This window comes from Haliaeetus leucocephalus, unplaced genomic scaffold (assembly GCF_000737465.1).
Source record: "Haliaeetus leucocephalus isolate CR32 unplaced genomic scaffold, Haliaeetus_leucocephalus-4.0 Scaffold751, whole genome shotgun sequence".
NCBI classification, from domain to species: Eukaryota; Metazoa; Chordata; class Aves; order Accipitriformes; family Accipitridae; genus Haliaeetus; species Haliaeetus leucocephalus.
In genome coordinates, this window is record NW_010973187.1 from 4,993,943 (window position 1) to 5,018,976 (window position 25,034).

General features: G+C 38.9%; 1 protein-coding gene across 2 annotated transcripts; it reads right to left on the reverse strand.

Annotated features, from left to right (window-relative positions):
• Positions 1 to 312: 312 nt before the first annotated feature.
• On the reverse strand, positions 313 to 24,823 carry BCAP29 (B-cell receptor-associated protein 29). 2 transcript variants are annotated; one of them, XM_010580870.1, is made up of 7 exons: positions 24,636 to 24,823; positions 21,029 to 21,129; positions 18,784 to 18,934; positions 13,499 to 13,634; positions 10,698 to 10,809; positions 2,633 to 2,733; positions 313 to 1,228 (listed from the first exon to the last, which is right to left on the reverse strand). In XM_010580870.1, exons 1-7 carry the CDS (start codon positions 24,725 to 24,727, stop codon positions 1,190 to 1,192), a joined length of 732 nt encoding a protein of 243 aa, XP_010579172.1. In that variant the 5' UTR covers positions 24,728 to 24,823; the 3' UTR covers positions 313 to 1,189. The 2 variants fall into 2 exon arrangements, with proteins under 2 accessions (XP_010579172.1, XP_010579173.1); XM_010580871.1 differs by lacking the exons at positions 313 to 1,228; positions 2,633 to 2,733 and adding an exon at positions 7,379 to 7,450.
• Between the last annotated feature and the right edge of the window lie 211 nt (positions 24,824 to 25,034).

Genomic DNA, 25,034 nt, shown 5'->3' on the forward strand with positions numbered 1-25,034 from the left:
ATGCTACGTTAATATGCTTTATAGTACTTAATATGCTATGTTTAAATTCTAAGCTAAACAAATCCTATTTCCAGAGCAATCAAAACTACTCCTATGAAAGAGGCTGTATTTCCAGGAAAAGTTAAATATCACCAGGTTAGAAGTATATTTTGTTCTTTGTGTATGTACCTATTAACTCTGATGAGATAGTATATTGGCAGAAATTTAGATGAATAAACCCAGAAACTCATGAACTTAAACAATCCTTTAATATAGCAAACATATCCAACTTTCAAATATAAACTGGAACCAACTAACAAAAAAGAAACTCAAAACAACTTTCTGAATGCCAAAAAGGGCTTATGCAAAACAGTGCACATTTATTCGAGGTATCGTATCCATGAAAACAAAACAAAACAAACCCAACTATCTACATTTAAAAAGAATTTTTACTTAGCAAGGCAAAAGAAGTTAGGGGCACATACACAGTAAACAAATGTAAACAGTGTAAAAATACAGGATGTTAGAACCAACCAACCCAAAGCTTTGGTTATGAAAACTGAAATAACCCCATATATTAAAGAAAAATAAACCAGAGGCATGCAAAATATTGTTAAAATACATTCATCCATGTGGCTAAGTGAAAGTCACAAGCTAGTGAGATGGATTTAGAAATGCAGTTTTCCTTCTTTCTTTATGTTCCTTAGATTGATTGTCATTCAATTTTCCACTGAAGTGGAATGGCTGATGAAAACCTTTCAGCCTTCTTAACAAACTGGTAACTGAGTTTTTGAAGACTCCAAACAGGTGTTGCAAAGGAGGTTTAGGTAATTGTGTTTTTATGACATAGCATGATACACAACCTCACTCAAATGCTACAAACAAATAGTGCATGATCTGTTACCATTCTGGAAGGCAATAGCTTGGAGAACAGTCAAGTTGCTCCAGATGGAATTGAAAGATTTTCGAGTTTCTCCTCACAAGAGCAGTGACAAACTCCATGGCAAATCAGGTAAGTCACTTAACATTTTATTTGCAACACAGAATATTTTGGCAACCAAGGTATGTTAAAGGAATCTCAATAGTGACCTACAGTGCACGTGCTTTTCAGAAAACTGAAGTTTTGTTTCAGATATGCATCAGGAGCCTAAACATCACAAGGCTTTTCTCATTGAAGCAGCTGTACCGATGTCATCCGCCTTAGATGCACCTACTGGTCTTTCTTGTCTTCTGCTTCATTTAAACTGCCCTGAAAAAAGACAGATTAAAAATATTTTTTTTGTGCTTGGCAAGATCAGAAACTATTGACTCCAGATGCCATGTTTTGCCCCCTTGCAGTCATACCTGATTTGTTCACTATACACCCTTCAAAGCTGTAGTCCCATCAATACTACCCCACGACACGTGCACTTCTGACCCTAGTACAGTAACAGCCATGCAGCCGCCTTCTGCTCCCTGTTCACGTTACAGCTGAACTGTGCAGCAAACTCAGCAGAAAACATTTTCTGTTATCAGCTTATTTATCCCTAGGAGCTGCATCTACTATGTGCTCAGTACCTTCTGTTCTTTCCATTCAGAGGCAAACACAGAAAACTGCAAGGATGTGTGTTCTAGACCACAAGGCTGTTAGAAATGCAGCAGGACTACTACGGCTCATTACACAGGGAAGCACAACAAAGATAGGACATGCATGGTGGTCTTAATTCAAATACAGAGATCAGTTGAGCAATCTCTCTAAGAGTATAGGGTGAGGCTGGGAATCAGTAAGCAGCTTTACAGAGTACAGGAAAGATTATAACCAGCTCAAATTTGCCTTTTTGGTTTTTAATTTTATTAATACAGGACCAACAAATAGCTCCTCTTGAAAAGCAGGTCACCATAATTTTAACATCAATCGTATTTTCTTCCAAGCCCATTCTTTGTAAACAGGTTAACTTTCATTTTTATTCAATTTTGGTTGAACTCTGAGACAGATGTTATGTACGGAACATACAAACACCTGTCAGACAACTTAAAGAACCAGGCAGGGCTCTCAGTTCTACAAGAAATAATTACTGCATATATTATGGGTATTATAGCCATGCACATATGCAAACTGAATCAAACTGCTAATTCAGCTTTTGCTTGCTATGTAGGTTTTTTATTATTTTGTACTTCAGTTTGAATTTTTATAGTAGCCTGTTTTTAGCCTAGGCTTGGGGTTTTTGTTTTGGTTTTGTTCTTGCATATCAACAGTATTGCAACATTTATAATCCAGTATTGCAAAAACATGTTTAAAGAGCAAACAAAATAAAATTACTCTTATATATACCACACACACACACTACTCCTATCATTTTCTTACATGATTTCAGTTTGATCATCACGTGCAAAACTACCTGAATCTTATTTCCCAAGTGACAGCAAAATTGAGTCTAACAATGACCTGAGCTTTGTCACCTGAAGTGCAAAAAAGAAAATGCTCATAGCTTAGCCGTCCAGTCCTTGAAAAACAAAATTCTACCATTTTGATAAAGTTTAAGGAGGGTTGCCCATTGTAACTTTATGCTAAAGATTTTGGTAAATTCTCTTGCATAATAAATAACCAACAAGCAGAATTTTGCTGGTACAATTTCAGAACATCATGCTCATATAGCCATCCAGAACTACCTACCTGAAGCCGTTCATATTCTTTCATCAGATGATCATATTCTCTTTTAAGGCCTTCAGACTGCTTTTTAACTGCAGTCACTTCATTATTTGCCTTGTGGAGAGCTGTAAAATATCAGAATTCTTGTTTTAATTATTACTTATATTCCTGCAGTTCCTCAGAGCCCTAGTTATGTGTTAAGGCTCCACTGCACTAGACAGTCCTTCCTCTAAAAAAAGCTTAAATTTGAAACAGAGCATCACAGATGGACACAGCAAGAGATGTGCAGGACAGGAAGGGGAAAGAGAATGGCTTGTGTTCAGGAAGAGCAGCGCAAGGAACAGGAAGGGGTTGTAAGAAAGGTAAGAGCAAGACCAATAAACTGTTGACAGAGGTGACAAGTTAGTGATGACTACAGTGTTCTGCCAATTTGCAGAGACAGTTCTAGAAAAACAAAACTCTACAACCCCCAAACCAAAACTGTTAGCCCTCTTAAAACAAAGAGGAAACTCAAACATTGAGCAAGACTTTAGCAAAGCAACTGAGGCCATCTATAATATGTGGGGGAAAAAGAGAGAGATAATACATTATTATTGTAGCATAGACCCCTCTTTTTCACCCTGCTATATATTTTACCATGCATGAGTGAATTCATTAGAAGCATCACTTCATGGATGAGAAGACAGAAATGGTGGTGGTAGGGTAGACAACTGTGAACAGTTTTTTAATGCGATAGAAAGTAATTATTACTCTACTCACAATCTCAACAGCAATAAACTGAGAGCATGTCTCTGCTGCAGTACAAAACTGCCCAGGACTCCATAGGGGCTAATTTACAATGCAGGGTACATCAGCATAAAGTTTCATGAAGCCATTACTCCTAAGCTGTCATGTAAACATTCAAATAAGGTCATTTAGACATTTTTATATTTCTCTGCTATAGGTATCTCAGGCATCTTTATATTTCTCTGCTGTAGCAGCACAGGCATACCCTAAACTTGATCTATTCATGCTAAAACAGAGAAACATTGTTAATGACCTATAAGGCTGCCTCACACAGCCGTATTTAAAAAACAAATCTCAATGGTACAAACAAAAAAAGAAACATTTGCAGTTTTCTGTGTTCCAAAAATGTGGATCTATCCCTCAATCATGAGCTCCCTGAGAGAGACTGTTCTTTCCCAGAGACCTCCAAGACACTCAGGAATTGCACCACCTCTGTAAGAGCCTGCTCTCAAAGGATGAGGAGCTAGATGTGTTTTTTGTTAAGCACCTAGCTACAATCACTCCGGTCTGAACCATGTTTCTCTTTGGGTGCTAGTTCCTGAAACATCAGAACACAAGATTTGACCACTCTCCTACATGCAAAAAGGAAAACTCCCTCCACCAGCATTTCTGCTATTTTCAATTAATTTGAATGTATAGATTCAAAATCATTCTCATTTTAAAGTAGTCTGCAAGTGGTTTTCCAGTAATAGGATTTTTACCTAGTCTGAAATTCTGGTCTACTGAAGTTAATTACGCTTATGTCTATTGATTCCATCATGGTCAAAAATTCATCCCATCTCTTTACATCCTCTCATTTCCATACTCTGACACAGATATCCTTCATCATTTAATGCATTCTTGACAGCATCAATACAAAAAACATTTTCTAAAGGTTTGGTATTTGGAATAACCATGATTTCCACGCATCTGACAAGTCAAACCCCATTGCATTTACTCTCTCTCTCTGATCTTGCTACTGTTTAAAATATTCAACACTAAAATTTGGCTATCACTCTGAAGTAAACTTGTGACAATTTGATAAGCTTCTGAATTTTAAGTTGTAGACAAAAAACATACGCATATGCCATTTTGCCTCTAATCTTTTAATTAGAAAGCTAAATTTTGCCTTTGTTTAAACGTTCTTGTACATAGTAAGCTATAGTAAAAATAAGCAATACTTCATTTCTGGAGAAGTCATAACTCAATGTTATTAATCTAATACTATTTATCTGTTTACAAGCAGCAGCACAGTAGTTTAGCTGCAACTAAAAACTATGGTATCTTTAAAACATGAATAAAATATCTAAAAGTATCTGCAAACCAAGAGAGCAAACAAGCAACAGCATTGTTTCAATGTTTTGACCAAAACAGATGTATGACAGGAATACCTCACCTAACCCTGGAAGAAGAAAAAGCAAAGAACAAGATTGTCCTTTCCACCTGTGTTGGCTATGGACAAAAAAAAACCCCAAAACAACAAAAAACAACAAACCAACAAACTCAGACTCATTCCTGTTGGGGCCACACAATAAAAAGGAGTGTCACATCTCTGATGATGTGAATTCCCCAGCGTACCAACTTTTCTGGATGTCTTCTTGTCAAGCAAGAGAGACCATCCATACATCACTGCTGAACTATTTTACATCACTACTGAACTATTTTGCCATTGCATGAGCACTGCAGTGCAGCCAAGTCGATCATACAGGTATATTGTTTGTCATATGGATCATATCATATGAACACTGATCCAGCACAAAACAGAAGATCCTTTGTGTGCATAATACAGTCAGTTATTACTTCTGGCTTCCATCTGGCCTGTTACTTTGCCTCACAGGAGACAGAACAGCTGGACTGGCAGCAAGCAAAACCCAACAGCTAATTGTTCCTACCAAGTAAATGCATGAGCAGGTAAGGAGGTGAGAATGCTACTTCTACATTAATGCAGCTAATGAGAGGAATAGTCACTAAGTCCCAAAACTGGAACCCAGCCTCAGTACTGTGAGAGGTGGGCTATCCTTCTCCATTCCTTCCCCTTCCCTTCAAAGAAAAATCAACCAAAATATTCTTTGGCAGTATATCAACAGAAGACATTTATGGAAAACTTCATCCCTTTACACTGAATGTGTGACTGCAGGTCCATAAACTAATGTAACGTGTACAATCTGGGAGAAGTAGAGAACTTGTCCTTCCCTTACCACACTCTCTGTATCCTTTTCCAGGATAGATAGTTTACTTCAGATTCCTTTCAAGTTGAAGCATGATGAGGAATAAAATTGCTCTGAAGACGTTACCACAGCCCAGCAGCTATAGCATTTCTATTACCTTCTCATTTCAACAAGGATGGAGAACCAAACAGTAAAACAAAACCAAACAGCAACAAAAGCAACCAATGATTCTTTGGGCATTTCCCTGCACAACTACTAGTCCTGGTCTGACTAAATCACTTGACTTACAGTGCTTGCTACTAAGGAAACGATCTGGAACTTAAATTAGCATTGCTCACAATACAAGTCTAAAACCCAAGTGATTTGGACTAGTTTAAGACTAAGAAAGACCGCTCTCTTTTAGGAGTCTTCAAGTTGAGAAAGAGCTATTCACATTTAAGAATCTAGGCACTGACGGGACAAGAGATTTGCCAACAAATACGCTGTAAAGCTGGGAACACAACTCCAGTCAAGTAATTCCATACTAATTCTGAATTCTCTTCTTAAGATGTGATGGTCAGATAAAGTTTAAAAAGAGAAGGCACGGCCAAAAAATTACATACAAATTTGCTTGAAGTACCTTTCACAACATCAAATGAAATTTTGTTACAAAAGGGATGTTACAGCATAAATGACCTTGTTTAACAAAACCATCCTTGCTGTATGCAGTGCCATCCCTTCGAATCAACAAATATGAATATCAACTCTTGCTGCATGTGACATTGTGCAATGGCTCTCAACCAAGGTTATGATCTCACAGTTAAAAAGTAAGGTTAAGTGAAATGGACTTTGTTTCTAAACCTCCCTCTGACATTGGCTAAATAACATGAGATGGTGGCCAATTCTTTTAACTTGTATTTCCTATTCCCAGCTTACAAAAGAAAGCTGATAGGGTTTTTTTTGGGGGGGGGGGAGGGAGGGGTTTGTTTTTAAAAACTGGAGTGCATCAGTTGAGCTCATAAATATAGTTTTCCTACATGGCACTAGCCTGCCTGGCAACACAAAGGCCAAGCTGAACTCTCACTGGCAGCAACAGTTCTATGAACTGTATTCCTAATGTCTGTATTGTTTATATCTTTCTAACACCTAATAATCTTAGCATTTAAGTGAAAATTGTACATCTGTACATGCATACTTTCTAGAATAGTTAACAATTAAAATCTATTTCAAAACTAGCCCTCCACATGAATTGTTGCTCTCTTATTGTCTCCTACAACACCATGCAACCATGAAACAAAAAGCACTCGTGATGCATTCTGTACACAAAACAAACCTCATTAATGGATGCATGGACTTTTCATCAGAATTTCATCCTGCCCCACTGTATGCCTATGGCAATATATAAATAGAGAGTATTTTCAGAAAAAGTTGAACTAAAGCTCAAAAGCATCTAAATGACTTTGATGAGTCAGTACACATTTCACAAAGTGAAATCCTAATGCCAGAGACAAAGAAATGGTCTTTGGATTTTGTCTCAGTGTGGCACTACAGACTTGGCTCAAAGATGCCATAAGGTCATAGCTCAGTAACTGCACACAGGTGCTGGGGACCGCAATGCCCATTATGCTACATCAGATGCAGGCAGAAGGTTTAGGTGTGTGTTTAGAAGAGTGAGGGGTCAACGAGTTGGGCAGGAGTCTGCCACCAGTGTGTTCTGCTGCAAGACTTGATCAATACTAGTTGTTCTGTATAAATTTCTGTAGTATAAATGAAGCTGTAGCCTTTACCACACACTAGGACAGCGTCACCAAAAAAATGACCAGAGACAGAAGGTGAAACAGTACAGCATTGCAGAAGTCTCCCTCCTGCCCAAAGGGTCCCATAGTAACAAATGGACATTTCACACATCAGCATTTCCACAGTGTGGGATCTGTAAGTGAGAAAAGGAAGTTAATGGACCAAAAGTCCTGCTCCTGCCCCTAACCCAAGGACCACTGTAAGGACAGCTGCTTTATGAAATTCTCTCAGACTCTGACCTCATACCCAGTTGCAGATAGTTTGTTTTATTGTAGCTTTTTGGATTGTTTTCAAAACTATCAAAATGAAACCATATCATAGCACCTCTTCTTTACCCAGAAAATTCCTGTAGGTTTGAGACCAGCAGCCATACTGAGCACCTTTAATCATCTGAATCAACATTTTGTTAGAAATATGTCAAAAGTGTAGCAGGAGAAACATTTTCAACACCTGCACTGGGTGCTCCTATGAGTACATATATTTATTTCTAGGTATCAGTGAGACATTTTTCATAATATACAAGTGTATCAATAAAATACCGTCTTGGAAGGTTTCTAAACAGTCATGTTATTACATGTCCAGGTATGCTAAAAATGGATTTAGGCTCTGAAAGTGCTAGCCCCACTGCTGGGTGCCTATAAACCCCCCCAGTATGTGGGTCTGCAATAATGTAGTGAAGAACTAGCCCCCTTTCCTTCACTTCCACAATAAAGCAAAAAAGGGCATCAAGGGGGATAGGAAAGTCAAGTCTGAAAAGAAAACAAATTTGGCTGAGATCTTTGTCCCTCATTTCCAACTTTTCCTCAGATTTTAGTAATTTCACTACTCAGCCTCTTTGTCTTGTATTTTCATTCTTCCTCCCCACCTGCCTAGAGCACAGTAGGTGGCAAAATGTCTTCCTAACTTCGGATTTCACTTATGGTTAAGTGGACAAAAAAAAGGTAGACTATGTTTCCTGTAAAAGGTAGAAAGCTGAAGAACTAGAGATGAGTCTCATGAAAGTCTGCAATAATCACTGTCTACACTATAATCTCAGTCAGAATTTCAGAAAGAGGAGACAAAGATTTTCTCTGCCAGAAGTTATAAATACTGCATCAAAACTTTACAGAAAATTTGGGTCTCCCCTGAAGTCATAGCACTAATCTGATACTAAACTGCATTATTTAAACGTAAAGCAGACCTACTCTTAGGAAGCAGACTTACATTTAGGATTCCTCCTAGGTGCCACTCTATTGAGGTAACCCGCCTTTCAACATGTGGCCTACTATAAGGTAATATAAACCCTATCACCATGCATAAGTTGCTTAACAAATGTACCAGACCAGAGCAATGGATATTCAAAACTGCTCTCTGAAAAATATTATACTTGTTTTTCTTCCAAGCATCAAAAAAACCCCCAAAACCCCAACCAAACAAGAACAAAATCCACATTTCCGACTCTTACTGAGCCTATAGCTGAAAAAACAAACAAACAGAAAATCCCCCAAAACCAAACCAATAAAGTTTTCCTTTTTACACTAATTTTGCCTTGTTTTATTACTAGGTGACACCCCTGACACTCTTCCCCAGCCCCCAATTTCATGGATTGGACTTTGTGGACACAACGGAAAGGTTACTTTAGTCAGGTGAGCTCAGTGGCATGAAACAAATTGTTAAGAAGAAGTAAAACAAGCTTTTCAATCTCAGCTTTGATTTTGTGTAACGCATTGCTCGCACTTAGCGAGCATGGAACTCAACATTCACCTGCTCAGTTGCAGAAGTTTCAAAAGAAAACAGTAAATTTGATTCACATTAAATCTCTAACACTCCATAGAAAGCTGTGCCTACTGATGTGGTTATTAACAAGTACTTTAAGCTTTCTGGCTATCAGTTTGATCAAAATAACGTATAAGAAAACTTATTTTTTTTATAAGATAGACATACCTTAACACCATCTAGCTGACGATGGTAATTAACATAACCATGGGATTTTCTGTTTTGGCAATGAGGGGGATGGCATCAGGGGAAGGATTTTAAGTATTTTCCTATTCATTCCTTAAAGAGACCCTCTCCTCCACTTTCCCCCCCTAATAACAGACTCAAGCATGCCTTAATTTATACATCTTTTGGATGGACAACAGCCCACAGGGAGAATGCAGCTGAAGCAGCATGTGGTAAATCTATTTATTCCTTAGCTTTCTCTAGCATTCCTGACTGAAAAGCTTACATTATACTAGTGTTACAGACCACCAGTTAGTTTAAATAAAACATACGCATTTAAGTTTTTCATTGATCCTGTCACTTCAAAGGCAGTTTTCCCCCCTTTCTTTAAGAAAACAGCAGGAGAGGGAAAGCCCACAATCAAACCTGCCTGAGAATGTGAACTAATGAGACTCTCTATTTAAGGATTCTTGTTGCTTCAATCCCAGCTGAAAACAGCTGTTCTACAGTTCTTGTTCGTCTTCCCAGTGGACAATGAAAAATGATTCATGAAATATTTGTTGTTATTCTTACAGCTTTGTTGCAGTGCCATGCAATATAAAAGCAGGGCTGTGTTTTGATGACAACATGTTATCTGGTACCACAAAAATCTATATTTTGTTACAGTCTGAACATCTGATTAATGCTTACAAGGTCACAGGCAGTGTTATCTTAAAAACACTAATTTCAGATGAGCAGGTGTTCATAAGCATCACACACCTTGACAGATCCCAGTAAGACAGAACCAAACAGGTAAAATCTGCTTCTGTCTCAATTTGGGTTGCCAAGAAAGCAGTTTTGACAACCTAAACCTTAAACACGGAAGCTGCTAACAAAAGTATTATGTTACAGATTGCAAGGCATGTTTCCTTGTAGACAAAAAAAAAAAAAAAAAAAAAAATTAAAAAAAAAAAACTAATGCCTCTGCTGCAGGAGATATATAAATTTAGAATACTAGTCAAGCACTTTTCTGCTGACTGAAACCCTACTTTACAGAAAAACCCTCAACCATATACTTCCCCATTTTATACAGGGAGAGTGGCTGATATGTACGACATGAAAGATCATGCCTAAATCTGATGCCTATAAGCAACCTGCAATTGATTCCATATCCTGGTCATGTCATTGATGAAGACGAGTCAACACCACTTAAATATATCAGTTCAATTTGTTAATTGTAATTATTAACAATTAATAATTAAGGTGCTCAAATTACACATTTTCATAATGAAAACATTTACTAAAATATAGGAATGACAACGGCATGTTTTTCCAGTTCCTAGTCAAATGTGAAGAAACCCCAAGCCAAGTGTTGTGTAAATTGATGAAGTTAGTTAATGCTATACCTAGGATAAATTTTTGACATCCAGTGTTGAAATCATCTTTTTCTTAATTGCAAAGAAGTCCTAACCAATACTTACCATCTGATGTCATCTGTAGCTCTGCTTTCAAATGTTCAACTTCTTTCTTCAACTTTTCATCAGTTGCTTCTGCTGACTCTTTCTTTTTACTGCTTCCTTTTTCACTCAAGGCCTGTTAAAAACAGTTGCTACAATTAATTTTGGTTTTGTTAGTCTTATATTAATGCCAAACAACCAGAGAATGTCAGCCTTGATCTTGCAAAGTGACAGGTTTTATCAAGCGCTAACATGACACAGGCAGATACTCAGTCATTCTGGGAAAAAAAAAAAAGCTCAATGTTTTAAGTTGATAGTAATGGCATACCTGTAGTAGTATGGCATTACCTCCTGTGTAAAAGTACTTTGTATCTCTGCATCAAGCCCACAGCTCCTGTTTAGGTTACAAATGGCTTTTCCAGAAGACATACACTGGGACTGCAAGTGACAGAACACTGCCATGTTTATGCGCAACTTGTTCTAATAATTTATTCTGGTTTAAATGATGTAATACACCACAAATCTCTCCTTGTAGGTTTGCAGCTACTTCTTCAATCTTCAGAATACCTCAATACCCAGATAAGATTTCCACTGAAACTCAAGAAAAAATGAGGAAAGGATTCAGGAAGAGCCCTGTAAGTACTAGACACAAGAGCAGTTTACTCCCTGTACCCCCGTACTCTGAAAATGTAGGCACTACTATACTTATGCATGCTTTTATCATTAAGGCAATTGCTACTGATGATTTAAAGTATCACATGTTAAGGATTATACCCCATAATTAGACTCTTTGCTCATAGAGCCTCTATTATCCAACCAAGCATCATCTCTGTTATGAAAATGGCAAAAGAAGTGGTGAATGCTTAATGGGAAAAGTAGAACAACTGAGATGAACAGCTGTTAGGTGAACTCCTGATATTAGAGCTTACTGGGCACAGGTGGGAGCAGAGTGGAAAGATTACTTTAGGAAGAAGGAAAAGAACTGTTTATAAAGACTGGGAAACAATCCAAAGAAAAGAGCTGAACAAAGTTTTCCAGAAGCTATTTAACCAAAGAGCAGAGACTGCATTTGACTGTGGGTAACAAAACCATAGCCAATTTGTCATGAAATTGGCCACAGATTGCCTCCTTTACTTTGTGCTCACCTCCTTCTATTAATACACAAACAGTTATTTCTGTAAACTTTTATCTCAAATCCTGTGCTCCAGGGAACCTCTGAACAGGAGGCAGTGCAGACCTAGCACTTACAGTAATTATACATACAGCCAGTGCCTTATATGCAATTGCTCTTGCCTCTGTCTGATGCTGGAATGAAGCACACTTGTAAATGAACACAAATGCAGGGGTCAAGCCACAGAGGAAACTAAGTTATAGCATCTCGAAAAAGTTAAAATAATCCAACTCTAAACACCTTACATCTCCAGCGCAATGGAGATCCAGCCACAGTATACTGTCTGTACCTGTGGCTACCACTGTTTTTGCAAACCATGCAATCAAACACATAAATAGAAACAGACAGAAATACAGTTTGCAGTTTCTGGCTATCGCTTACAAGCGGCTAAGAGAATGTGTTGCTAAGAGAATGTGAAAGCAGAACAAAAAGAGGACTTTTGGCCAAATCCCAACAGGACAGACAGGGAAAAAGAAAAAAAAAAAAAAAAAGCACCAGCATGCAGTAAAGAGACAAATTCCATGGCAGAGGGAGGGAGTCCGGATAATTTTGACAAAATACCAAATCCCAAAATTTTGGAATAATTTCATACTTGGGAAATACCTAACACACCCCCTAGTGATCCTTGTTTTACAACACCTCTCAAACAACTGGATTTTTTTGCATCCCTTCTAGTACTTTTTGTCCAGAGTCTGTTCTCTTTGTCTGAAGATTTATTGCAAAAAAGTTAGTGCTGGTAACCATAGACACTGCTTCAGACAAACTGGAAGGAAACCTGTACACACCTGCAGTGAATTTTGTTTTGACAATGTGCCAGACTGAAGAATGCTGTAAAATTCTTCATACCCTGGATATCTGCACTCTAGCTTATAGTTCAATCTCTTCCAACAGAAGTCAAACTAACCAATTACAAGAAAAGATTTCATACATTTATCTTTATCTGACTTCCCTTCCTGTGTACTTCCTACTTATATTGAACAGACAAATGATAGCTTAATTTTCTCCATTCTTCTCATAAAAATAACATATCTTTGGTCCATTGGTGGTTCTTTTAAGTAAGAAATTTTTGGCAATATCTTCATTAATACTATGGCAGTGCCTTACTGAGAAAGGAAGGTATTAGGAAATTGGCTGACCCACCATAAAAATAGATGCAAGAATACAAAATGACAATAAATATGAAAGACCAATTTTACAAGTTAGAAAAGACATTTCAGGACTGGAGCAAATCCTATTTAGAAGAAACAGCCAGCAGAAGAACAGATACACTGTAGGCTTTTCCATACTGGACTGCTATAGCCCTGACCTAAACAGCCAACTGTTTAGGATAAAAAAAAATAAAATTAGTGTCCCCCTCTACTTTGCTACAATTAAATTCAGAGAAATATTTTAAGACTATATTGCTACTTTGATGAAATTTGTACAGGAAAGAAAGAACTTCATTTATTTGGATTACTTTAGTTTTCTTTGCTAATAAAATGCTACTGAAATTTGTATTCAGTATTCTGAATTACATATTATAAGAACACTGTTCTTCCTTTTTTCACCAGAAGAAAAAAAATGAACAAACATCATTCAGTAGCAAACCATCCCCAGTGTATTTTGTACTAACTACTTGCTGTATAAGAAAATAACAAAAAAAGTTCAAAGATACCTCCTGCAGCCTTTCATTCTCGGCCATGTATTTTTTGGCTGCTTCAGTAGCATCGTTGACTTGCATTTCCAGAGCTGCATGCGATGCCATCCCTTTTGCCAACTGAGTAAGAAGGGTAACAGTACGCCTCAATACACTGGTGAAGAAACACAGTGAACAGCACAGTAATTCACAGCACAAATTAAAAAAAAAACCAAAAACCCAAACCACCTCCTGTTCTCTCTCTCCGCATTAGATGTGAAAACAAAACCACAAGAGGACTGTTTAAGCACCTGAAGGGAAACATCCAGGCTCATCGACGACACATAATATTACAATAAGAGACTGAAAAGATTTTCATCCATCAAAAAATCTGATTTTTACCTGATGCAGAACCTCCCTCCTCCCAAAAACCTACAGCCATTAAGGGGTCAGAGACCTGCTTGCTTAAAGGCTGAAATACTTTTACATGACCCAGTGTTTTAAATAGGATGGATCTCTGAATACAAGACACAAGCAACATGTTACGGTAATAAGTACAGTGCAAACCCCCCCCCCCCCCCCAACTTTATAAAAGGCCTTACAAGAATAAAATTAGCAATGTGAGCATATTAATCTTCAAAGTACTCTGTCAATACTGTATAAATCAGAACACGAATGAATGTCAGCACTCATATGGCACCTCAAATCTAAGCTTTGCAAATACCTCCCTTGATTTGATCTAGTGATTGCCTCTTTGTATCACTACTTTCATTTTTCATCTTGGAGTCTTTCAAAGCAGTATGTTGCTGAATCAAGGAAAGGCCAAAGCAACACTGAATTAAATTAATTCCTGTAATATAACTATGCAGCTGCTCTTCAAAAGAAATGTGAAAATCCAAGTAATTGGCTTTTTCATAACTGAAAGCATATTAATAGACCTTTTGGCTTTCATGGTAAGCCCTCCCCCCTGCTTTTTCATTGAAAGGTAATTTTCTTACTTTTTTTTGTTTTAATAAAAAAGTTAAAGTCTCCATGTCACGACTTTTCCAAGGGTTAGCATGTTTTACTATTGCTTATTAATTTATAGATGCAGCAGTCAGGAGTCAGTAAAACATTGTTACTAAAACAGAATCACAGAATCGTGTAGGTTGAAAGGGGGTTCTGGAGGTCATTCTGTCCAAGCTCCTGCCCAAAGCAGGGACAGGTTGAACAGATTGCTCAGAGGCTTGTCCAGTTGAGTTGCCACCATCTCCAGTGATGGAGATTCCAGCGTCTTTCAGGGTCCTTGTTCCAGTGTTTGACCACTCCTGATAGCAGAAAAAGTACTTTTTACCACAAGTCAGAATTTCCCAGGTTCCTGGCCTGTTGCCTCTGTCATTCCTGTGTGGATCCACTGAGAGCAGCTGGCTCCATCTTCTCTACATCCTACCACTAGATAGCTGTACAAAGCAATAGGATCTCCCCTTCAATGTCTCTTTTGCTGGCTGAAGCCAAGCTCACTCATCTTCTCCTCACAGGTCACGTGTTTCAGCCCCCAGCCTTCTCGGTACCCTGCTGCGTACTCCAGTATTTTGGGGAGTCAAAACCGGAAACAATCCTGCAGCTGCAGTACCACATGTGCCAGATAGAGGGGAATGACCACTTCTCTTGACCTGCTGACTACACCCTTACTATTACAGCTCAATACATGATTGGCTGCCTACCAGGATTCCCAGGTCCTTTTCTGCAACACTGCTTTTCTACCCAGCCAGCCAGTCAGTCCCCAGCCTGGATGCTGTACATTGGTTATCCTTTAAGATGTCGGACTTTGTGTTTGCCTTTGTTGAACTTCACGACATTGCTGGCAGCACATTTCTCCAACCTGTCTAGCTCCCTCTGAATAGCAGCCCTGCCCTCCAAGATATCAACCACTCTGATTTGGTACTGTCTGCAACTTGCTGAGAGCACATTCAATCCTATCATCCATGTTGTTAATAAGGACATTAAACCGTATTGAGCCCAGTAAGGATCCCTGAGGGGCACCAGCTGGAATCTGCATTACTATCATCCTTTGAGCCTGTCGTGGTTTAACCCCAGCCAGCAACTAAGCACCACGCAGCCGCTCACTCACTCCCCCCCATCCAGTGGGAGGGGGGAGAAAATCAGGAAAAGAAGTAAAACTCCTGGGTTGAGATAAGAACGATTTAATAGAACAGAAAAGAAGAAACTAATAATGATAATGATAACACTAATAAAATGACAACAGTAGTAATAAAGGATTGGAATGTACAAATGATGCGCAGGGCAATTGCTCACCACCCGCCGACCGACACCCAGCCAGTCCCTGAGCGGCAAAACCCTGCCCCCCCCACTTCCCAGTTCCTAAACTAGATGGGACGTCCTGTGACATGGAATACCCTGTTGGCCAGTTTGGGTCAGGTGCCCTGGCTGGGCATGAGAAGCTGAAAAATCCTTGACTCTAGTCTAAACGCTACTGAGCAACAACTGAAAACATCAGTGTTATCAACATTCTTCACATACTGAACTCAAAACATAGCACTGTACCAGCTACTAGGAAGACAGTTAACTACATCCCAGCTGAAACCAGGACAGAGCCCAAAGCCCCAGGGAATTTTCCACCCATCTTTTTTCTCCACTTCTCCAGCCCATATCCCTCCACAGTTAGGTTATCAGGATACCACAAGAGACTATATCAAAGGCCTTGCTAAAGGCACACAACATCCACTGCTCTGCCCTTTATCCACACAGCCAGACACCTCATTGCAGAAGGCAACAGGGATGATCAGGCATGATCTCTCCTTAGTAAATCCATGCTGGCTGTTCCAAGTCATTCTGTCCTTCATGTCCCTGGAAATGGCTTTGAGTAAGATTTGCTCCATAACCTTTCCATGGAGATGAGGCCGATTAGTCTCAAGTTCCCCACATCCTGCTTTTTGTCCTTGAAGGCAGGTGCAATGTTTGCCTTTCTGCAGTCACCAGGATCCTCCCCGGATCACCATGATCTTTCAAATATGACAGAGCATGGCTTTCCAATGACATTGGCCAGCTCCATCTGCGTGCAAGGATGCATCCCATCGCAGGATGCATCCTATCCTAGGATGCCATGGACTTGTATATGCCCAATCTGCTTAAGTATTCCCCAGCCGCATCTTCCATTACTGTGGGTAATGTTACATTCCCCACCAACTCTCATTAATACTATGAGGCTTGTAGAATTTGGAGGCCAAACAGCAGACCTTACCTGTAAGAAACAATGTAATGTAAGGTTGGTAATGAGACACTGAATGTCTCATTCTTTTCCATATCTTTTGTCATTTGGTCCCCTGCCCCATGAGCCCATGTTTTCTTTAGCTTTCCTTTTGTTTTCAGCTCTTCTCATCCCTCTCTGGTTCAGCATGAGGTTGGCATGGCAGAACATGGCAGGCTCTCCACATCTCCCAAGACATCAAGTCAGATTAGCAGATGAATGACTCTGTCCTACCCAGGGGACAGTCTCTGTTAACTATGACCCTCCTCTTTTTTGTGCAGACAGCTGGTAGATGAAGGCTCAGCTGGCCCCAGGACCTCCACCGATAGGAGGTAATTTTCCTCACCTGTACTCAGTGTTCTGTAATTGCTGAACCACAGATGGATAAGAGCTCTTGTTGTACTGCCAGAAGTGACAAGCTTCCAGCCTCCTCCATTTTGGGCATCTCCATCTACCACTCTTCTGGAATTCTCCTATTGGCTGATGTGCTAAAATGAACCAAAACTGACCCAAAGAATGAACTAGGGGCATCCAAGCACCCATTCGCACCTACATGTGGTCTTAACTTGCTTGGGTAATGGCAGTAGCAGTATAGGATAAGGCAACCCAAGGAACACTTTTTCCCCCTTCTCTGACAGACATTATGCCTGTTTAATGGATAAACAAAACAGCTCTACTAAGAAAAGTCCTTTGATCTAGCTACTACTGTAGGAGTATTTATTTCTTCTAAAACTTGGTGAAAGGCCAGTAGCCCAATAAAGGCCTTAAGCAAACCTCTTCAAGATCAGAACTTTTATCCACAATAAAATCTATTAGGGCCACCTGACAAGTTTTCTTCCTTGAAAGCCAAGTGGGAGTAGGATCCTGGGGGACCAGCTTTCAACTCTTGTATAGGACACAATCCAGCTATTCCTCTCTTGGAGCAGAGATCACAAACATATTTGTGCATATTTACTTAACCTTTCTGAAGGAAGACAAAGTACATGATGCACTCCTATCACTACTGTGCAAGGCTACATCCACCTTTGTTTTTTCCAAAGTTTTCCTGCTCAAGTTTTGTACAAATTTTTCCTTGACACTTCTTTATGTACAATGCTCCTCAATGATCAGCTAAAATGGCCATATGTCACTCCAATGGGAAGAAGTTTGTCAGAAGTCTCTGTGATTCCAGGCATTTCCTTGTTCTGTGTTCCTCTTGCATACCTAGGCAATGTCAAGCAGCTCACTGAAGGAATTCAGAAAAGGGTCAGCATTCTTTGCCCAGCGTCACCATAAAAATGTACAAATAGGAAGTCATCTGACCAACGTGTTTGTTTCCATTCATTCACATTATCTGTGTCCAATTAGTTCATGTGCTCCTTGCCCAACTGAGAAGATCTGCAGGTTGTTGTGGCTACTGTGAAGATTCACAGGTAGTCTTGGCTGCTACTGCTGAGCAGTATAGAACTGTCCTTTCTGTTACCCGGTTTTATTAGCTGTATTTAAACATCCTGAAAAGGATACCGCACTTCAGATCATAATATCATAGTAGGCCAGTTGCCACAAAGTGCTTCATCTGAAATAATATCTGACACTTTCCTTGGAAGCCAGAACATTATCCTACAGTTTCTAACTTTGAGCTTTAGACAAAGCGGTTCAAGTCAGACTCAGGTTTTTAAGAACAACACAGCAGGATGCAATAATACCAGCTTGCAACATATTAAGATTATTTTAACAGTACTTCAGTTTTTGAGTTTTTTTTTAATTCCAGTTTTCTGTGTTCAAAACAAACAAAACATAGGGCATAAGTTTAAGGAAGGAAATGAGTATTCCCTGAAGAAACTTCTCCTGCAAAATACATGTTTTCTCAAGCATTCAAAATGTTTCTTTCCATGTGTTGCTCACATATCCTTCCAATCTTCAAACATTTGTAAGATATTATTTTCCCTGATCTTACTTGCCTCATAGCCAATCTGCTCATGCTTAATTCTTTAATCTCTTGAAATTGGCCTTCCAAACTTTTTATAGTTGTATTACTTTGTGCCATAGTTCCTGTAAGAAACATGCTATGTAGAAATTAGAAAAATGTTATACTTACAGCCAAAGAAATAAGGAAAAACCTGAGAGATAGAGGTTTCTTTGCGATCGGAAGAGTTTCATCTGAATATGATCAAAGGCATTGGTATTGACATTTGCAGCCTTTTCGTTCACATGAACGGCCGAGTACTTCCTGACTTCCCTAACAGCATCTGTAAACAAAAACAGTTTGTTCTTATTCAAATCTGTGGGTATGCATGTATGATAAACCAGACATAGTACTAGAAATACGTATTTGGACTTTCTGCTCAGCAAACAGGCATAGGACAAGTAGTGACATCACTTATCGATACTTTTTAAAGATAGGTCTTGATAAATCACTGAAGCAATATAACATACTTCCAGACATATGGCAAACCATTGCCCAAAACATGTCTGAACAGTCATTTCCAACACTTGCACTCAGCCACCAGGGATCAGGCCAAAGCAACACACTCTACAAATGTTACCAGAGACCCTACAGACAGGGTCAAAATGTCACTGCTGACAACTAAGTTAGAATCTAGCCAGTAGACAAACAGCGAGAAAACAGGAACAGAAGGGAGAAAGAAGAGGTGCCTCTGAAGTATATGCCTCATATGGAATTTGTTAGATAAGCATTTATTTTAGTAATGACAGAAGTGTCTGCTTTATGCTTGAATGAGAGGGAAAAAATTATTTCTATAACATCCATCAAAACAGAAAGACTGTAGTAACACAGTGTTGAACATAAACAGAACAGAGGGGGTAAGCTACATCTCAGCTTTCTTTCATCTGCCTTTCATCCATCTTTCCACTTCCTTTCACCTGTCATATACTCCTGATAGTTCTGCAGAAGGGCCAATACACTGCCAACAGTTTTTCAAAGGACAAAATAATTAAATAGGACTTACATCCACATAAAACCAAAACCTAATCCAGTTAAGAGTTCATATTACAATCTGTGAACTTAAGGTCATGATACATACTTAAGGCCGATAAAGCACCTAAAATCTCCTTCTGCACTTCAACAAAAATACACATTTCATGACACATCATCAGTTCTTGCAGAATATTTTGGGCATGTGTTATTAAGTTACTGCTGCATTTATCTAAGCAGGCAAAATCACCTCCAAAGAAAAGCACATGTGAAAAACATCATTTATGACTGTCTCTTTTATATTCATAAGTTATTTAGAAGGAAAAAAAAAATTTTAAGTGAAACTCCAAACAATGCAATGAAGACTAAGACCAAACAAAGTCCATATCCCTGTGCTATAGGAAGATTCTAGTCCTGCAGTAACCTATCATCTTACGCTATGGGGCAAGCATCTCATCACTGCTTTACTTTAGCCCAAATCTATCTTTCTGCAAAATCAATGACCATCGCCAACTCAATACCAAACTTTGGTCAAAGTTTTCAACAGAAGTTCAAGGGAGTAAATGAAATCCATCAGTTCTCAATCTTAGGCCATTTACTGAAGGATCCACTTCTAAGTGTAATACTAAAGATCATCTAAAATAAAAAACACATTTATTTGCAGTTCCAGTACTTTTTTTAATACTAGGACTACAGTATTGCAGTTTAGTCTGACTTTGTTATATATGCAGTGCATCTGTATGTTTCTCTCAGCAGACAATAAAATCACTCATTTTTTTCTTTGTATTTAAAGTAGCTTGGAATTAAACAGCGTTTTCATTGTAAGGCGCTGGAAACACTTCTCTCCAATCCATGGCTGAGAACTACTTCTACCACTGAAACACAGGAGAACTATTTCCATCACTGAATACGGGAGATGCTTACCACACAAAGCAGCCAGGAAAGACATTAAATTAAATCAGTCAGGCATATGGTCATCATTCAAGCTCCAGTTTCACTAAAGCTTTACTCCTACTTGATATGCCTTAGGATCTACTTATAACAAATGTAGCCAACAGCTGTTTTGTATCTGTGCTGAGCAAAAGCACTCAAATAGCCCAGGGCTTTGATACAATCTTCTGGGCTTCTATTTCAACAGCAACCAAGAGAAAGAGTGCCATCTACTGCATGTTGCGCAGCTCAGCCAAATTCTGGTATCAAACATTTCAAGTTCATTTACTTGTGTGAGAAAGTGAAACCAAGAGCAACCTAGACCAAGCCAAGCCCTCTCCTCTTCCATTCTACTGTAGAACTTTTAAACGAATTAGCTGACTTACATTAGGCTTGAATCCTTTCAATTAATCTACTGCCATGAACTCCACATACCAGGTTTTTTTCCCCATTTGTTAAGAAATTACTTAACACTTACCAAGAAACAAGACGATCAGTAAAACTATTATTGTAAGGAACATCTTGTTCCAGAAAACTGCCATTTTGCTCCATAGCGGAATCATAAAAATCTTCTGCCATCTGTAAAATAGCATTGTGTTATTCAAAAATAATTAAACACTAAAAGAAGAGCATAATAACCTCACAGAAGAGAGCCTTGTTATTGATATGAGACTTATATAAGGTCTCTAAACAGCTGCTTTAATTGCAATATAATTTAGGTACTCGTAACTTTTTCAACAATCTAACTTGCTTGTCTCTTTTTTGTTTGTTGTCAATACAGGCAAAGACAGTTGGTTCAACTCAAAAACTTCTCACATGATAGCAGGTACTCTCCAGATGTGTTTTATTTTAGCTTTTACTTTGGCTAGCATTATTTTGTGTTTGGTCCCGATTACAATAAACTCAAAGATGGGGTAAAGACTGTAAAATCCATTCCATCATTTTTATTTCTATCCACTTATACCCCATGTTGCCAAATAAAATAAAAACCCTCCACAAATTAAAATCACCTCTACCATCCTTCTTCAGAAGGCTGTTTTACACTGATGAGTCTGCATAATTGTAAAGTACAAGGATTGTTATTACATTCTAACTTGCAAATGACAACAAAAGGATAAGTATCATGTTTTTATTTTGTCAAGGGTTAAAAACTCTTTCAAGTGCATAAATTTGCTGGCTACAGAAGCAACTTCAGTGGCCCAATGGTGGTGAAGACCTTTTTTTTTTTTTTTGGTTGTTTAAACAACAAATTGCCTATTCAATATTACTGCATGGAGGGCTCTGCAAGAATTCACACTTGCAGCACAAACAAAGAACATCTGATATGCTCAAATGGACTGAAACCTGCAAGAGACAAAACCAGAGCAGCTACTTGTCCTTTGCACAGGTTAGAATCAGCGCTATTGCACAAATGAAGTAATACCTAGTTATGCCATTAGGGATGTAACACAGGCATGCTAGTCACCATCTGATTATATCAGGTAAAATTTCCAACTTTTGTTAAGAGTATTTACATTTTCCAGAGACTGTTAAAATTTGTCCTTTAACAACGCAGTTTCCAACCTACTATGAACTTAATTTAGACTGCAGCATCATCTCCAATGGTTCCTTCTGGTTCTGCACCAGAAAGAATTAAAATGTTTCAACATTGTATGTGCAAACCCCTCATTTAAATCTTTTAGTATAATCTGAATTCTTTATAGGAGACAGCCATAGTCTGTATCAACCAAAAAGCTTACTTTAATTAGACCAAGCTACAACTCAAACAAAGCCAACTTGCTAACTCTTTTAAACATGCAATTCTCCAAGTTTCATACTGATCTCCATTTAAGAAGTGATTCTCTAAGGTATGATCTTAGACCAACTGTACTGCCAAGTTATATTCAGGCTAAAAATAAGATCTCTTTACTGCAAAGTCTTCCTATGTTACATTTTCACACTTGGTTTTCCTCAACAAGTACTGACATTCACATTTATTAATACTCCATTTCCTTTTGGTGACAGAAGTCACATAAATATAATTCTTCCAAACTATAATACTGGCCACCACTATAGATGGACCACACTTTGCGGTACGGTTCTGTCTTTTTGTGTACTTGCATTTTTATGTTGTCACTTTACTTATTCCCCAGGAACTTAAACACTTGTTAGCAAATTATCCAAAAAACGTGCAGGCACAAAAGAGGCAAACAATCTGTTTGAAAACTGACAACCAAGTAAATCAAAACTTTAAAGAACAGCAGTTTCACATCTGTCTTTAATCACAGATGCTTTACCCCTCTGACAGAACCAGCTCCCAGGCCACCAAGATGCATAAGGCAGAACTGCTGCCCTCCGGTACTGTTGCAGCAGTTAAATCTATTCTTTAACCCCACAAGACTCCTATGACAGTTTTATTAAGACAGTAATTGCACATGTCACATAAAGGATAAAGCTATTTCACTCTTTCAGAAACCACTGTTCAAAGGAATAGCAGAATGCTACAAACCAACCACAAAAATCTATCCTTCGTATATAATTCAAAGCACTGTATTTGATGTTTGAATAAATTTTGAAAAACACTGAAGGTTATGAATTTGCTTTTCAGCCACAAAGACTGGATTCAAGCCCTGTTTAAAGTGAAACCTATTTCAATACTCCGAATGTACTCTGCATGTGTCATCAGCCTGCAGAAATTCTTGCAGCTAGTTTCCTCACCCTCACATAAGCCATTAATAATCTGATGATTACAACTCCCATAATACTTCTCCCTTCTTACATACAGTTGCACTTTGGATTAGAAAACAATAGAAAATATGAGAATTCAATCTATGTTGAAGTGCTGAACTCCTCACAAGCCAGCTTGTAAAAATCAGAGGTTAAATTAGATTTTAGAACTGTTTCATCTTCTGAAGTTGAGGAAACATGACTAATCACTAATAACGGCTGTGGAGGATCCAACCATTTTCAAGACTCTCCCACAGGTTTAAGTAGTTAAATTATAACTCTCCACACAGCAGGGTTTTGGTTTAGGTTTTGTTCCTTAAGATATTACAGTAAAAGCTGCATTCTTCATTCTAAATATATCTAAAGATGCAGAAGGCAAACATGTAACAGTTTTTACACAACAAGGAGACAAAGGCAGTTTTTTTTTTTTAAAGTTTTAAGGTTTTGTCCTAACCAGGTGTTTGTTTTTTTTTTTTTTTTTTTTTTAAGAATTACTGATATTCTGGAAAGAAATCATAAGTCTTTTTCTTGCCTCCTGTAGAGAAGCTAGGTTTCTTTATTTCTTATAAAGAAATAAAAATAACATTACTAAATTTGAAGAGCTACTTACAGGAAGCAATCTTAAGATAATGCTGTAAGCTAGGCCTTCGCATATACAATAAGAGTAATTAATACACGTTGTTTCTTTCCCTTACTAAGGGCATTTATTTTACAAGAATGAATTATTTTTCTTATTGTTCGTGTTGTGTTCCATAAGTATTATTATTTTGTTAATCGATATATAAGTTTATAGAGGCCTTTATTTCAGAAGTCCTGAAGTGCCTTTTGCATCAAGTTGAAGTCCACATTTTTTTTAAATAAACGATCACAAATTTCTTACAGCCCTTACACACGCTGTAGGTGGCTACCTTTGACTATCAGATATCTCTTTATCTGTTCAGCACCCACAATGCCTAGTGTACACCACAACGTTGTAAAGCTGCTCCTCACAAGCTTGAGAAACAACTGAAAAAACTACACCATCCTCCTGTTTCTTACTGAGCTCACAGCACGGGAAGCCAGACACCCTCCTGTAAACCGGCTACTCCAAAAACCCCAAGAGAAGACTTGCTAAAGCAAAGCAACGGGGCTCATCCCGGGAACGTTGACTGCTGCTTGGATGAATCAGCAGTGTGTGGAAAACAAACATAAAGCTCCTTAAAAGAGGCTTATGATTGCTGAAACTCCTGATACTCAAGTCCCGAGCAGCATTGCTTCAGCTTAGTTCACAACTAGTTTAAGATGCTGCATAGCTCCGTGTTTATAAAAACAAACGTGTAAAATAAACCCAAAACAGTGAAAAGACCGAGCTGGGGTCGTCCAGCACACTTGAGTCCTACCTCAGCGGAGAAATAAACGGCAGGCAGAGTACGAGAATTACTCCTATTTCACCGTACAGAAAGGCGGCAACTGCCGTCCACTGGAAAGTCATCGTCCCGGCAGGCCTGCGGAGGAAGGAGCGGCTCAGCCGGGCCCACGGCACCCCAGCCGCCGGCACCGGCACCGCCGCCACGGCGGCTCCGGCAGCCCCCCCGGGCCCAGGCTGCCTCGCGTAAGGCCACGGAGTTTCAAAGGGGAAGTACTTCTAAATAACTTAACCGCAGCTCCCGGGGGGTGTGTGTGGGGTGTCTCACTGTACCGGCTTCCCCTCCCGAACCAGCCCCCCGGGCAGAGCCCGTCCGCCGGGGGAAGGAGGTGGGGACTGGGACCCCCACCACCGCCGCCGCGCCTGGCTCGGC

Bases quoted from the DNA above. Each gene is read 5' to 3' on its own strand.
- BCAP29 (XM_010580870.1), bottom strand. From the start codon at position 24,727: ATGACTTTCCAGTGGACGGCAGTTGCCGCCTTTCTGTACGGTGAAATA. The intron at 10,810-13,498 runs GTATCTTTGAAC...TGTTTTTAACAG, and splicing joins AGAATGAAAGGCTGCAGGAG to GCCTTGAGTGAAAAAGGAAG. The intron at 1,229-2,632 runs GTAGGTAGTTCT...GTCTTTTTTCAG, and splicing joins AAGAATATGAACGGCTTCAG to GGCAGTTTAAATGAAGCAGA.